Source organism: Pinus tabuliformis, chromosome 3_2 (genome assembly GCF_031772625.1).
Source record: "Pinus tabuliformis cultivar Carrire ecotype Pingquan chromosome 3_2, CPIR1, whole genome shotgun sequence".
Lineage (NCBI taxonomy): Eukaryota > Viridiplantae > Streptophyta > Pinopsida > Pinales > Pinaceae > Pinus > Pinus tabuliformis.
Genome location: NC_142302.1, coordinates 1,235,577,001 through 1,235,593,805, shown reverse-complemented (window position 1 = coordinate 1,235,593,805; position 16,805 = coordinate 1,235,577,001). Strand labels below are relative to the sequence as shown.

The 16,805-nt window shown below is 37.4% G+C and overlaps 1 protein-coding gene across 13 annotated transcripts in view; it reads right to left on the bottom strand.

Annotated features, from left to right (window-relative positions):
• The window catches only part of LOC149185213 (ARM repeat superfamily protein), a 378,063-nt gene that overhangs the window by 318,871 nt on the left and 42,387 nt on the right, over nt 1-16,805 (bottom strand). For all 13 annotated transcript variants that reach the window (XM_089417804.1, XM_089417816.1, XM_089417818.1 and 10 more), the window contains 2 exons: nt 2,444-2,836; nt 1,863-2,023 (listed from right to left, as the gene is read on the bottom strand). In XM_089417804.1, coding sequence (XP_089273930.1) covers nt 1,863-2,023; nt 2,444-2,684 — 402 coding nt within the window. In that variant the 5' untranslated portion in view covers nt 2,685-2,836. The remainder of the gene's footprint in view (nt 1-1,862; nt 2,024-2,443; nt 2,837-16,805) is intronic.

The window sequence follows — 16,805 nt, the reverse complement described above, 5'->3', positions numbered from 1 at the left end:
TATGTAAATAAAAGTAGCGGGGTCCACAAGGAAGAAGACTAACCTGATGTGCCAAAGTTAACCCATAAAAATAGATAAGCAATGTGCACAACCAGAGAGAATCTTGTTCATTATGCTTTGAGGACAAAGCATTCCTTAAGAGGGCGGCAATGTAACAAACACAATAATAATAATAAATAATATATATGAAAAAACTGGGTATCCAGACGATATTTCCAACAACATTCATCATGCAAATATTTGTCTTCGACATATGTACTCTCCCCGTCTTTGACATCAATCACATCAATATTTCCCAACAGTTTTCTCCTCTTTTGACATTTCTATGTTAATATAATACATTTTTCTCAAAAAAATGGAGCACAATGACAGGGATGTTCAGCTGTTTCTCTGAGAGTACTTTCTCATAATTTCTACAAACCCTAGAGATGAGATGCAATGTTCAAACCGTGTATCTAGATGATGAATAAGAAAGATATTTTATGAAACTTTCTACCCTAGGTTTTGATCCTTTTGAGAAAACTCTCCTGTCAGAGCATGCGTCAAAGTTCAAACCACCCAGCCTACCTTTGGAGTTTCCTACATGCTTTGATTTTCTTCATAGGAACAAACTCTTTAGGTATGACCTGCTTTATGTCTTCAAATCTCACAACATAGCACACTAATTTTTATTATGCAAAACTGTGCATCAATTTAGGGCTGATCAAACTGTTACCAGCTTCAGTTAACTTGAGTCTTTTGGATTTCTCTTGGGAGCAGTCTTTGGAATATGAAAATATTCCTTTCAATTTTAGGAACTGCTCTCAAGCAGGACATTTGGCACATCTGTGTCCTCAACAGCAGAAACCACTGGGGGTTTACATCCTGGAACTTTCAGAGGAAATTGATTGTTCCTAACTCTAGAGACCGAGGAAGCCACTCTCATATTTGCAGGAAAAAACAATCAAATCTTCTAATGCTTCAAAGTAAATGAAGAAGTTCGCAAACAAATCTCTTGAAGCTAAGCAAACTCTTGTTGGGCTCCCAAGTACCACAGCCAGAAAACCTTGGAAACAGGAAAGAACTCAGTCAGCACAATACCTGGAAGAAACGCTCAGGGAGAAAATGTTACTGAAGGATCAACCACAAGAACAGTTCAGCCCAATGGATCGAAGTGTTCAAGTGGGTTACTAGCAACGCTGGAGTCCATAAGCCAGAACTTTCCAAGTCAATATTTACAAAAGGCTATCACAACAGAATAAAATCCTTCACCCCCCTCTCAAGAGGAGGCAAAGGATGAAGAGATGAAAACCTTGGAAACAGGAAAGAACTCAGTCAGCACAATACCTGGAAGAAACGCTCAGGGAGAAAATGTTACTGAAGGATCAACCACAAGAACAGTTCAGCCCAATGGATCAAAGTGTTCAAGTGGGTTACTAGCAACGCTGGAGTCCATAAGCCAGAACTTTCCAAGTCAATATTTACAAAAGGCTATCACAACAGAATAAAATCCTTCACCCCCCTCTCAAGAGGAGGCAAAGGATGAAGAGATGCAAGATGCAATCACCCCAAAAGGAACCTGTCTACTTTACTGTCCTAGTTCCAAGTTGAAGAAGAAAATTTTGATTGGAATTCCCATCAAGACAGCTGACAGAAAAAGGTTGCAATAAACTTAGGATTGCAACGCCAGAAATTGAAAACTAGGAAGAATCTCATGATCATTAGTCACTCATATTGCAGAATATCATGAACATTGGTCATTCATATCTATGCATATGCTCTCAAGAGAGAGAGTTATATATATATACCCTCTAAGATAAGAAGCAAATTAAATTTCAATAAGCAAGAGCTCTGCAGATGCAAATGAAAATTGCATTACACACCTGACTCAAGAAGTTCATGGAATCCTTCACAATCTCCCTAAACCTGTCATCATCATACCATCCAAGCTTTGTGATACGGCAAAGAAGTTGAATCAATGAACCAGTCACATATGGCTGCAGTTCTGGCCCTCTAGTAGCAAGATATCCCACAACATAGTTGCCTGAACAATCCACAGAAAAAACCCAGGATGTCAAACGTGTATAACAAAAAATCCAAAACATTAGCAGCTCAACACAGTTTATGCTAGAAGGAACTGCAATAAAGTAATTGCAACAGGTAAAACTAAATATTTTACTGTGTGCATGCTTGATGAAAATAGTAGAAAAATGTTATCAGAATTTTTAGTAATTTACTCCTTAAGCTCTTACAAATTTGTCTTTTCCTACCACCCAAGAGCTAAAGGGCATGCATAAGCAAGATTAGTAAACAGCAAAACAAATACAGTAATGGCGTTACAATGGAAGCATATACTTATGTATTTTTTCTTTTATTATATAGCTGCTTGTGAAAGTGGCTTAAACCAGATACATAATATGTACAAAGAAAAGTGTAAATGACAAAAAGGAACAAAGGATCTTACGGATATCTAGGCGCAGCTGGAGAGAAAGAGTGTGCTCAGAAACCTGTTTCAACAAGCTCGAGCTGGCCAAAACCAGTGCATAAGGAGATGAAGCATTGTCAAGGATGTACTGACATTGGGAAATGTACTCTGTATTCACTGAAAAACATTGCAAAGTGCTCTCTGCACGTGCTCGTTCTGCTGTATCCTGTGAGTTGTAAAGCCTTTCACATAAGGCTTCTAGTTGGGCTAAGCTCTCCATGGATCGCAGCAAGACAAAGCTATTGATATATAAAATACCCTGGCTCTATGAAATAATAACATCTTCCATTTTGTTTGACTGCAGTAGATAGGGTTCAAATACTAGTCATAGATTCATGCAGCTTCCAGTTCAAGCATTAACAGGTAGCAAACCTGATCAATAACAAAAAGGCAATTAATTCAGAAAATCTATGAAATACATAATTGGTTCAGCATTTTAAATAATTTTTTAACAGACAATTGTGAAGAGAACATGAAAAGATGCAGTAACCTAGTACACTAAAACTTTTCTTTTTGCATCAATAGTATATCAGCAGAAGCAAACCATGTTTGGCAACATAACAACTATAAGGAAGCCACATTTCTTCTTTGACAATTAAACTGAAAACATTTTTAATAGCGATAATTAACACAAGCAAAATAGAATATTTCAAGAAAGTAAAAATAACTGCCAGAAAACTAGAGACAAGAAGCCAGCTAACAATGCTATTAATAAGAATTTATTTCCACAAACCGAAACTTAAAAGAGGTTAGTTTTGCATATATTCTAGCACATCATTTGAACCAGCTAAGAACAGTAAAAGGTGTTAGTACAGGATGCCTAAAGTCAGAACCAGAACATTGAAACAGAAAGAAACAAAAAAAAACAAAAAACCTCCAACTGGAAAGAAAGGATGGAAAGAAAAGAAAAATATACTACTTTATCACAAAGGAGACTTGATGGGAAGAGTAAATTAATTTAAATAAAAACTAAGATAAAATGTACTTATCAGTCTTGAGCCAAAAATGCTTCAATTAAGCTCTAATTAGACAAGATATTATGCAATAAAGTTTCAACATCAAAGACAGGTTTAGAGTAGTGAAGAGAATATCTTACTACAGATAGTAATATCTAAGGATATAGCATATATGGATAAGGTACAGGTTAAAATAATCAGTTATATCACAGCAAGCCAATGGGAACTAAATAGGAGCCTTCCCCTCACTCCCCATTGTTATAGTACAAGGAATATACTTCTAGGAAAATCCTAGATTGTTGAAACAGAACATGGCAACAAGTATAGCTTCCATTATCTATTGTGAAGTCACTTGTGAGGATACTTAACAAAAGTAGAAACCATGTTATTTCTGATGGATAGAGATGTTAGATTTCTTACATGCATTGCCTGGTTAAGGTGGTTACAATTTAGCTAAACCTTGCAAACACATGAAATATTGTTTTATCAATTTCCTCCCATATTGATGGAGAAAAGTGCAACAATTATTCTGTCATCTACATCAATTTCTAGCTCCAATTTATTTGTTGTTACCATCTCCAATTTCACCTCACTTTTCTAATACATGCCATGCTATCTTAACCTGAATACTAGATAGCATGTATTAAGGACTTGCATGTAACATCATAGCATTTATCTCATACATGTTTCAGTATATTAATATGTGACCTAGTATATATGTTTTTATTCATCATTCCATTCATCCAATACATGTCCACTATCACAGTATCTTAATAAGAAAGGTAGCCAATATGTCTTAAGAATTTACATGCAATCTCGTGGAATTAATGTTTTGGTATCTTAACATGTCATCTGGCATATCTATTTTTAGGTGATTAGACATTTTGAATGGTATACCTTAATCCCTAGCATTTTTGGTGGCCCGGTGAGGGGGCTTCTATGATTTTAGAATATTGGGCACAGTGAATCCTCTTGTCTCCTTATGTAAATAGTAAGAACCATTTAGATGAGTACTTGTCTATCACAATGGCCGACTATAACATCCAGCATTTTCATTGTGGAATGTTTTACACAATCTTTTATGCTTTAGTAAGTCTTTGAGCAGTAAGCACTGTCACACTCTCACATCTGCTCTTTTTGCACCTGAGGTGTTGCAAGATTTCCTTCTTAATGAGTTCTACTGAAGCCTCCAAGGTAGATTTTGTCAAGCCTCCTTCAAGGTTTTGATAGCCCCAACAGTGAATTATACAACACCCAAAAAAACACAAAAAATAGCAGGACAAATTGTTGCATATTGCTTTGCATAATAACAACTACCAAGAGAGTCTAGGGCCAGGAAAAGCCAGGAAGAGGCAAAAGTGCATTAAACAGAAGGCCAAGGCGGTAAACCAACACTTAGAAGATAATATCAAACTGAATGAAGATATGGAGCTCAAGGACTCAACCATTGTGAGTCACTTCCCAAACAAACATATGAATGTGGAATCCTTAAAACTCTAGATGAAATAAACCTTCACTGTGATGCTAGGAGACTCCCCTTCGCTGCATGGTACTAATCAAAGGTTTGATGACCTACCCATACCACCTTCCTTTCTGATAGGGATCATGCGGATGCCTATAATACCCACCTCAAGACATTATTCCCTCCATCCCTGACTTTAGAGCCTTAGACACAACCACAGCTAAATACAACACACTTTCCACTGCATTCATGGAAGCAGCCCTTGACTCCTACCCCCATTCCACTCGCAAGTTTCCCCGTAACACTACCCCTGGCACCTGGTCTATGAATCGTTGGTTTGATCATGAGAACAAATCTTTTCGTAAGCGTCTATGCCTCACGCTTGTTGTAGAATCTAGGGCATGCATAGTTAAATTGATTCTTCGTTACATGATAACAATTTGTGAAGTATTTAAACAATTTATCTTAGCTTGATGTTTACTTCATTATTAGCATGTGTATGTTAACTTCATCAAACTGCTATCAAAACAAAAGAGACAAGAACACAAATGTTTTGGCTTTCTGCCAGGGCCAAAACCTCTCCCTCTTGGAGAGGAAAACCCATGCGTAAATTCTTCTTATAGAGATTCTATTGACGAATACCAAGACCATGACCCTTGACACAATCTGCCTCTCCAAGACCAAGCCATCAATCCTCTTCCTCGATCATTGCCGAGATCATCATCTTGCTGCTCCTCCAACTAGGTCACTGCTGCACCATGATTGCTTCATTACGATATTCATCACTGTTGTAGCCTTCATCGAGATCCATGAGAACGAGATCATAACTGAAGTATCATTATGAATATAGATTGAGACAGTAACCAGATTTATCATTGCACTGAGATCTGATATGGTTATGCGAGACTATGTACTGAAGTAGAAGCACTGAGACATATATGTACAGATCCAAATCTCTCTGTGGTATATCCAAGATTCTGTCACAGTCATGCCGAGACTGTTAGATAGCAGGTCCGAATATCCTTCGCTGTAATACCAAGATCATCTTTATGGCATGACTGTCTTACTGTTCCATCTCCATATGAAGTTCTGTAGCTACAGGAGTATGATGTGAAGACTGCTCCTATTCATGCGAAATTATCCCGACCCTGTAATGCCGAAATTGTCCAAACCTCATGTCACTGCTGTGTCTATACTGCTACAGTTATCCGAGGTCTTGACTGTGACTGCACCTAATACCCAATCGAGGTGCAGTCAAGCCCTAGATTTGGGCCTGCTCCTTCATGTGAGTTTAGAGAGAGAGGAATGCGAGATTGTTACCTCAATGGCTGATGCCCTTAGACAGATTCTGTTGCTCCTTTATTGCGGATACCCTTGACTGCATCTTCAAGCTTTGACTGTGTCTCCATGTCTAAACTGAACCTCATATCTTGACTGCGGCTTCAAGCTTTGACTGCGACTCCATGTCTAGACTGCGGCTCCTCTTCCACGTGAAATCTCAGAACCATCCGAAATTTTCTATGTCTTTTTCGTCTACCCTTCATGGGTATTTATAGTGGTTGTGTCATATATGCAAGCCAACGTGAACCTCTGAACCAACATGACCTTGTGTTGAGCTGACATGTCAATTAAATATATATTTAATTTATTCATTTATTTGAGCCGACATGATCTCTATTTAATATTTTCACTTGCAGACTTCTATAGCTTGATCTTGAGGCTTTGATCTTGGTCTTGGAAGCTCGTGACATGATTCTTTGACATAGAAATAAATCCTAAAGACATCAAGAAGAAGTCTTTCATCTAATGACACTTCTTGCTCATGAAACCCATGCAGCAAAATTACAACATAATTTATTTTCTGTTATTACGTAAAATACAAAGATCATGTCATTATGAAGACCGAACCTAGTTACACTTTCTTCAACAACGCTTACGCATGACCCATCTTCCTGTAGCCTCCGCAAATCTTACAATAGACTACTTCACCGCAAAAAATGAACATTCCTCTCCCAGCAAAGACCAAAACTTTGTGATAGCTCTTTGCCACTCCCTGAAAGCTTTTTGGCAGGCCCTCATTCCTAGACATCACGCCATCTCTCCCAACCTTGACCCCCATACCATGTTCTCACACACCACCTCCCTTTGTGACATCCCTGGACAACCCTCCACCCATATCCCCTCCCCTCCCACCTTATGCCACCTCTTCTTTGAATTGGTGATCAAGAGAGCAACCAGAGCTTTGAGTACCAACAGAGCAGCTAGTGAGCATGGGTTTCAGGCCAAATTCCTCAAGCATGCTTCTAGTCACTTGAGTCATTTATTGCAAATCATTTTAACCTTGTGGTTTGTTCAGGCTTTCCCCTCCCCTCTCTCTGACATTCTTTGGGATTTATATTGATGTGCTCGAATCATTCCTCCATGAGCACATACAAGAAGGTGACAGCTACCTATTGCACCATGTTTCGATCTCCTTGCTCCTCTTTGCTAATGACTTGGTTTTGTTAGCCTCTACTCCTGAGGAATTACAAAGAGTTTTAAGGATTTTTCCGTTCTACTTATGGCCACCATTTATGCTTTTAAGATATGCCCTGGTCCTCTCGCATCAGAAAAACAAACCCTTCACTTCCCAATAGAACCTTCGCTCAACTTCCATAGAAATACAATCTCCTTCATAGATCTTGTACGTCGAGTTGTCACAGAGAGCCACTCACTTGATTCGATGATTTCTTATGGCCAAAACAGGAGAACAAACAAGAAACAAACTTCGCTACCCCCACCAGATCGAATCCCTAAGCCGGGAACAAAATGAAGAAAAGATAAGCAATGTTCCACCAAGTTTCCGGGACGTGGGGCGAGGGAACGAGGATACGCAGGAGCGACCTATGCAAAAGCTCCCCACCAATTTTTAGGAAACACGGGGGGGCGTCGGGGTCTTAAAAACTTATAAATATAAAAATATATCATATATCATTGAAATTTTAATATTTATAATGTAACTGTCTTTATCATTATATAATATATAACACTTACATCATGAAGGATAAATGATAAACCGATGAATCATATAACTGAAGTCTAAAACAAATTTAAAACAAAAAGCATGATATCATATAATCATACATCATACATGTAAGTTTGTAATTGTATAGTATAACAACTAACAATCGACAATGAAAATAAATGTTTAAAGTTTTGAAGTTTAAACCATATTGAAGTTCCAACTATGAACACTGAATATTGAAATAAAATTCAAGTCTGATTTTTATAGAGTCAAGACTCAAGTCTAATATATCATTATATCAAGATTCAAAATAAACTGAAGCCTAATACAGAAAAGCAAATAAGTTATAATAACATAAGAACATATCAATTGATAAATCATAAATGAGCATAATTGCTCAAGGTAATGCCCCGCTAGTCTCTGCATCCAACTGCTGCATGAATAAATCAGGATCAACCATGAAAAGATGAAAGAATGTGAAATGAATATTGAAAATAAAGTTTAAAGTTTAAACCCTTCCCGGTTCATAAAAATTAGGATTTTTTTGTTTCATTAAGAAAATTTGTGATTTTTGTCTAGGGAAATGACCCCTCACGACCCTTTACGCCTAGGAAATGACCCCAGTTGGAGGATTCGACCTCGAAAATCGAGAAAACGCCCCCTTAAAAAAATTTGTTTGTACCCTGCTTTTTGGGAGCATGGGGAGATGACCCCTAATCATCCCCAAGTCCCCGAAGCGCGAGGGAGCTAGGAAACTTGACCCCCATGTGGGGGGACACGACCCCGTGGAACACTGAAGATAAAATGTGTCAACTAGGGCGGACTATTTCACCACCGAAATCGACAACGAGAAAGGGGTCTTAAAACCCTCAAAACTAATGCTCAAGAAACAAATGAGACGATCCACACTTGATGCTCCAATATGAATTCAATCCTCGTATATTTATAGATTTCCAAGAGGGGTCTCTTCTGCTTGATTGAGTAAATTTTACTCCAAACCCCAATATTGGATATTTTGGGGTTTTCCCTTTTAGTGAGGACTGTAGCCTACGCAGATCGATAGGCTATTATGTCCTTTATTCATCCTCAATTCGTAGAGGACATTACAGCATGAAATTTAGATTCATGAACCAAAAAGCAAATTGAACAAAAATTCTCAAACTATCTAATGTCATGAGTCAAGCCTCGGAGTCAAGCCTGAAATCATATGACAAAATGTGAAAACACTACATAAATATAACAACCTAGGCCAACCCAAAGTCTAGACAAGGCACCATTAACCTTTTTTAGTAATGAGGTCACTAATATCATTACCTACACATGCTCTCTAAGCATTTTCTTAATTCTTCTTTACTAAAGTTCAATTCTTATGTTTCAATCTCACAATCCTACAATGCTCAACTTGAGGACTATAGGAGAGAGGATAAACACTTCCCTATTTCACAAACTGTTGAAATGTCGAAATTCTTAATCATTGTTAAATCTACAAAAAACTTGAAAACATACCAATTCCTACTTTATCTATGTGAGATCCTATGGTCCATCTAAAAAGGGGATCCCACTTTTAATTTTTAATGCTAAAACTTAAGTTAATGAAATCATTAACTATAAATTTAATATTGAAAATTAAATACAAACCTAAAAGAGAAAAATTAACTTCATGAACTTACATGTCTTTTTTTTCCAAATCAATGTTTTGAAAATCTCAACTAGTTCTTCAAAAAGTCAAGTCAAACTAGTTAGATCTAGGTCAAATCAACATGTTTTAGAGGTCAAAACAAGGTTGTCTCAATATCTCTGGGCTTAATTAAGCCTCATGATTATGGTTAGGTTATTATTGAGTCGAATTTTTGCAACAATGATTAAAATACAACTTGTAAGCAATTGACTTGGGCATCGAAGCTCCTACATTGAACATGCAAGCAACTTATCAATTAAAATTAAGCAAAGCAACACTAGGGATAAAAGAAAGTATTTTTATTGAAGTTCAAGAAATGGCCAAATGATAGGTCAACGGGACTAGAAAGTACAAATAGCAATACCACTCTATATAAGTGCCCTACGCTACCCCAAAAGTAGAAAGCAAGATAAAATAAGGACATATGAACCAAATATTATATCGAAGAAGAAAGAGAAGTGTGTAAGAGATCAACTAAATGTCTATAATACAGGGTGTGGAAGTAGAGGGTGGAGTGGAATAAGCATTTGTTATGGATTCAAGCACTGAGAAGGATCCAATGCATCATATAATGATGCCATATATACACTGCTAAGGGCTAAGAGAACTTAGAGGGATTATCTTGGGATGCATATGGGAGCCACAAGCAAATTTTCTACGAGCACTTGAGATTGCATAGAAGAATCCTGTGATGTGGCTTTAACTGACATTGGGCTATTAAGCAAATCTACGCAAAGAACAAGGTCACCTAGCTCTTGTAGGAAAAACTTGACCCAACTTTGAAAGATGACTTTGCACATGGACTCATTAATACGGTCCTAATGTGCTACTCACTAGAAAATATGTCAATCACTTGACGCCACCAAGTGTTGAAAGCCACTTAGAAAATGGGTAATCAACCTAACAAGTAGATGCCAAAAACAAACCTACAAATTCTATCATCTAAGAATAACCGCCTCTTGTGTGTCAAGAACTAAACGCCTCTAGTTAGGATATTAGATTAAGGTGAATAAAGATCTTCCCAAATCACATGAAAGGTAATGATATCCCCACATAATATCCTAGTATACATGAAATTTGAAAATGTAATGCTCAAATTCCACATCCCACAAATGGCATAAGCGTCAAATTATCTCTTATGGTGCTCACACTAAATATGAAGCTTATGAGAGCCTACGCTAAACTATAAAAGAGGGAACTTAAGGCCATGAGACCAGTGATGTCAAGTATACTCAAGGCATACAATAAGACAACCCCTCAATTCCAAAAATGTTGTAAGTAGAAGGTCATCTTAGATCAAAGGGCATCTGAAACGAAGACCCAAGTGGACTTTATATCTATTGATAATGTTGCCTTTGATCGCCATATTGATCTATAAATGAAGGGGAAAAGATGGCAAACAACACAACAAGAATAGCTAAAAACACATAAACACTCTATGGATATGCCAATAGATTAAAGCAACCAGGAGGCTTCAAAGAATCAAGCCCTTGTTCACCCTAAAAAGTTCAAAGTGATACCCATTGCAGAGCAAAGGGTATGGTAAGTGTATGTATCTCGTCCTGACATTGAATCAAGCAAGTTGCAAAGCCTATGAAGACAAGAAACCTATCCAGAATTGGAAGGGTGCCAAATTCAATGTGCACAATGGCTTATGAGACCATCTTCTTGCAATGGATCGTCAATTGCATCATCAGAGACTGTACCCACTAAATGTAGATCCAATCAGCATAATGCATACTTCTTCCATTGATCACGTTGTAAACCTTTCATCCTATCTAAATTTGTTTTTAAGGGGTGACGTTAGGAATCAAAATATTAGACATTGGGAGGATGCTTATGACCAACTTGGTCTAATGTATTATTCATATGTGCTTTCACAATGTTACTTTGGTGTGCTTTCACAGTGTTCCAATCATCACAATCCTTTCTTGTGCATTAGTGATCTAATAAATCTCATAATCTTTGTATTCATAACAATTGATGAATGCCCTATAGTCTTATCGGCTCCTAATCTTTATTTTAAGATCATGGAGGGTCATTTGTCAAGGTTGTAGGCATCACATTACATGATTGGAGTATTGGATTAAATGTAACCTCTTCTTAAGCAATCATACAACTTTTTTGTTACTTCATGGATGTTTCCTTCTTCGAAGGTTTTACTACATAAATCTTGTCTCTATATTTAATTTGAGCGAGTTATTTCTTTGCACTGTTCATTCATGTGGCTAACCACCTATCATTTCTCAATATGGTATCAAAACTATCACAAGGTTAACCCCCAATTGTTTAAAGATCGAGGTAGATTGCAATGGATATGAATGCATTATAAGTGCATGTCAAAGCCTTAATTGTTATTTTCATGATTCGACTAGTAGGTGGTGTGTGGAATTGAACCTCTAAAGCTTCTATTATTAACTCTTGAAAATCCAAGCTTACTATGTAATTTTGTCAATATTCATGCATCATGAAGAAAAAAGACCATTCCATTGTATCCAAAAAGCCATTTTCAATCAACTGTGCATTTTATTTCACTAAAAACGGCTTCAATATGCCGAATATTTGAACATTTTCTCTTGATTCGTTGAAGTCATTGTTTTTAAATATTTTTGGCAAAAAATTTCATTTTTATAAAGCCTCTTTCAATTTTCTAATGGTGTTTTTTGGCAAGATTAACCTCTGTTGTTGAAGAATTTTGGTCTCTTGTTGGATGAAGAGGCCATCAATCAAGCCCCTTCGAGTCTCATTTGCAATGTTGATGCCGAAAAATCACAGTTTTTCAAACCCAAAAAAATCATGACTTTTTCCTTACGCAATATTTTCCTTTTTTTTCAATTTGTCATTTTTTTCTAATTTTTTATAGTTTTGAAAAAATAAATATAATTTGTATTTTTTAATGGTGTTGCAGTTTCCCGAGTTTTGCCTATTTTTTTGCCAATGGTTTCAAGATGTTTTATAGACCCTCATTGGTTTTTTGTTGATTTCGATTTATCGACACTACTTGCTCGTGGTTGTTCTGCCCTACTACTCTCTATTACATCTCAATGTGAGGGCCTAACACCATTATTTCCTATACTTCATGGTTTTTCCAATATTGTTGTGGTGTTTTCCAACATGTTTTACAACATGTGTGGACCTTCTTGCCTCTTTATCTCAATTTTTTGAGCTAGGCACCTCGTTCAAGGTCCTCAATTCTCTTGTTTCAATGTTTGTTACAATCGTGGCCCTCCTTGTTCAAGTGTTTGCCTCCCTGTGCTCCTCACAACGAAGCCACCATTTTTAGTAACCTTCATTTACTTACTTTGTTGGGCTTAGCACCTTGTTTAAGGTTCTCAATTCCCTTGTTTTGATACTTGTTGTTTAGGCCTCAACCTCTTTATGCTTCTCACAGGTAACCACCATTTCAACGACCTTCATTTATCTAATAAGGCCTTGCTCTTAGGTTGTGGGTGCTATATACAACAAAGTTGCCATGTTCCTTTTGGTTAACAATACCTACAACTCAAGGACACCACCCCTTAGAGTCAACATCCAAGCCACTCCCCACAAGACTCTTACCTTGGTAGACTACCCAAGTCACAAGCCCTCTGTCACCCTCTTTTAATAATCATTGTCATAGTCCTTCTCTAACAACATGAAGTCGCCCCTCCTCTCGGAGATCACGCTAGCTTTGGGTGTTAACCTTGCCATTGAAACCATAACAAAGACCCCAAATAAATGAATCATCATTGTGTAGACTTTTTATTGCCACATGGAGCACACAAAGAGCACCATGTGGGCCCTACCCCTCTACTCCTTGCATTACGTTACCACACAAATGCCATGGACAATAATCCACACCAACAACCACATAGACACCCTATCACATGGACCTTTTTGTTTGCCACAAAGACTCTCTACTAGATCAACTTGTCACATGTTAGTGCCAATCTCATAACGCCTTGTGTCACCACCAATTGTTGCCACAAGGCACCACCACCACCTAAAATGTCAACTTGAACCACATCCACAACCACACCACCTAGAACATCATCACTCTACAAGAAGCCCCCTCTACTACACTTTATATTTTAAAACGAGCATACCTTTGTCATATGCAAATTTATTGCAAAGTGTATTCTTTTGTGGTCTAGAAATTCTATGGTTTAGAAATTGTTTTTTCTCAATTTTCCCTCATAATTACCCCTTTAATCTTCATTTTCAAAACTTTTGAAGGGCATTTTTTTATCCTCCAAGGACCAATTTTAGTCTCATTTTTTTATAAAGTCCATTTTTTGCTCAATTTCCATTGGTGATAATAATTTATGTTTTTATAGACATTTGATTTTTGCTCTTCATTATAGCTAATCTATTTGTACTCCACTTAGCCAATACTTTATCACTCATGGAAGCCCTACATGGAATATTTGCTTAGAAGTAAGGAATTATTTAGGATCACTTTGAAAACAAAAATTGCACCTTTAGATACGTTTAAGAAAGCCAAGTAGGATACCAAAAACAAGAAGTCTTGTGGACTCAATGGCATGTCTTTGTTGGAAATATTGAGAGGGGGGTGAATCAGTGTCGCTTTCTATTAGAAAATGAATAGTGGCAGCTCATTAATTCTTATTTTCTTTAACCTTAATATTTTCTTGTGAACTTAGTTAACATTCTTGTGTTCTTTAGTTAGATCTTTTCCTCAAACAAATATCAAAACTAAACAGCAACAATAGAGGACACAGAAATTAGGCTCCAAGCCAGGGAAAAACCCCTCCAAGGGGAAAACCCAGAAACTCTTCTCTTATTAGAATATGTTTCAATTGAGATACAAAGACCCAAACCCTAGACCGAGTTCTTCTCCAAGTACGAAGTTGGCCCTCCAATAAGTCTTTCCCTAGTTCTGTAACAGCCAGCTTCAATACTGCAACTTAGACCTGCCAACTTCAATACTGCAACTCATCTTGCAACTTTGACCCTGTAATTTCGGCCTTGCAGCTTCTATGGAAACCCTAATCCACCTTCCTCCTAATACCTTCCTAGAGCAAGACAGCTCTTCCCAAGGTCAACGAGGTCAAGGTAGGGCTTTCCTCCTTCCAGCAACAGGATTATGCCCTTCGTCCTACTATAGCTCAAACTTGCAACTTCGGCCTCCTTCTGCAACACCAAAAACCCTACAACTTCGCATGTGTGAGAGAGATAGAGCCTAAAACAGAGATTTTGTCATTTCTTCCCTTGGACCTTCGTTCTCCTTCTTCTGCTTCTCCCAGCTACAAATCAAACTCTCCTCGATAGATCGAACTTGTGAAGTGAATGAGTGTTAAATGAGGTCAAACTGCTTCTTTATATAGCCTTCTCAAGGGGTCGAACTCCCTCCTTTAGGCTGACTTGTAACTATTAGGGCCGACTTGTACTTTTGGAGATTTACTCGAAATAATTATTTTTACAATTACATTTTGCGCGGAAGGGTCTTATAAACATGATGTTGACTCCTTTGGCTCATGACAATAAATCCTAAGACCTAACAAACCCTCGAAGCACGAAAAACGTGCTTTTACGTAGAAGACCATCAATAATGAGCATGAGACCCATGCTTTAATAATAATAACTTTTTATTTTCTTCTTGTGTTTGTTACATAGGGTACATGTTGAGATGAGTACAACAATTATGAAGACCAAAACTAGTTACATTTTCAACACTTTCAATTGTTATATTATGCCAGTTAATATTTTATCACAATTTAAACCAAAAACACAAGTAGAATAAGAAAATAATTTTATTAACAAAATTAGTGAGGACTCCAATCCTATTTCAAAAAAATTCAGGTTCCAGCCTGTACAACAAAATTTTCAACTTCTTCAAGGCTCCAACCTTGAATAAGGACTCCAATCCTCAATTATAAATCTAGGCTCCATCCTGGTCTCTCACAAGGCTTCAACATTTACAAAAATACTACTTCAAAATATCATCCAAGTGGCTTCAATCTTTTTCAAAAAGGTTTGCTCCAAGTCTCTTTAGGTTTGTAACAAGGAGTCTTCAAGTCTACTCAAAAAGGACTGATACAAGGGACCTCAACAACCGCTACAAGAATGCTCCAAAAGGCTTCAAGATTCCTCCAAAAGGCTGATCAAAAGTTTGCACCAAAGGGCTTCAAGATTGCTCCAAGGTTGATCAAAACTTTGCACCAAAGCCAAAGGATCCTTAACCAAAAAAAAGAGATAGAATCCATGTCTTGTCTCTACAACCAACTTCTAGGTCCATGAGATATGAACCCGTATACTTCTCCACAGATTCAAATACTTTTTGTCTCCTTGGCCGAGTTGGATGAGCAAATGAGGACGAATGGTGCCTTATCTATACTAATTTGGTCATGCATTCAACTGACATGTATATTTGGGAGAGGGCCAACTTGATCATAAGGAGGTTGAATTGTCCTCGGAAGCAAAATCTGGTTTCTCCACTTGAAAAATTCATTTATCCTCAACGGAGAGGAGTTATGAAGGCATGTAAAATCGTTGGAAAGAGCTTAAAGTCCTCTTTAGGCCTATCCCTTTGACATCAATAACAAATTATTCTTCTAAGAATATCCCCCTTTGTTATTGATGGAAACAATCTCCTCATATGTTATCGCCCCTATCACCATGTTGCTCCCCCTGTCATATTCTCCCCCTTTGACATCAATAGCAAAGGGATGCTCTAATGGGATGCAAGAGAGATGACCCCCATCTTTTGACGAAGATATTCAAATGCTTCTCGAGGTAGGGTTTTTGTGAAGATGTCTGCAATATGTTCCTTAGTGTTAACATATTCCATTTTGATGTTTTGCTCTACAACTTGTTCTCAAATAAAGTGGTACTTGATTGGGATATGTTTTGTTTTTTAATGCATGACTGGATTCTTTGAGAGGTTGATTGCACTGGTACTATCACAGTAGATGGTGATAGGCTGATTTGTTTCTATATTGACATCCTTCAAGATTTCCTTCATCCATAGGATTTGTGTACAACAATCTATTGTTGCTACTCGGCTTCAGCTATGGATAGAGATGTAGATGATTGTTTCTTGCCTTATTTATACTAATGCATTCAACTGACATGTCTATTTCGCAGAGGGCCAACTTGATCATAAGGAAGTTGACTTGTCCTCGGAGGCAAAATCTGGTTTCTCCACTTGAAAAATTCATTTATCCTCAACAGAGAGGAGTTATGAGGCAAGTAAGTAATCGTTGGAAAGAGATTAAAGTCCTCTTTAAGCCTATACAAAT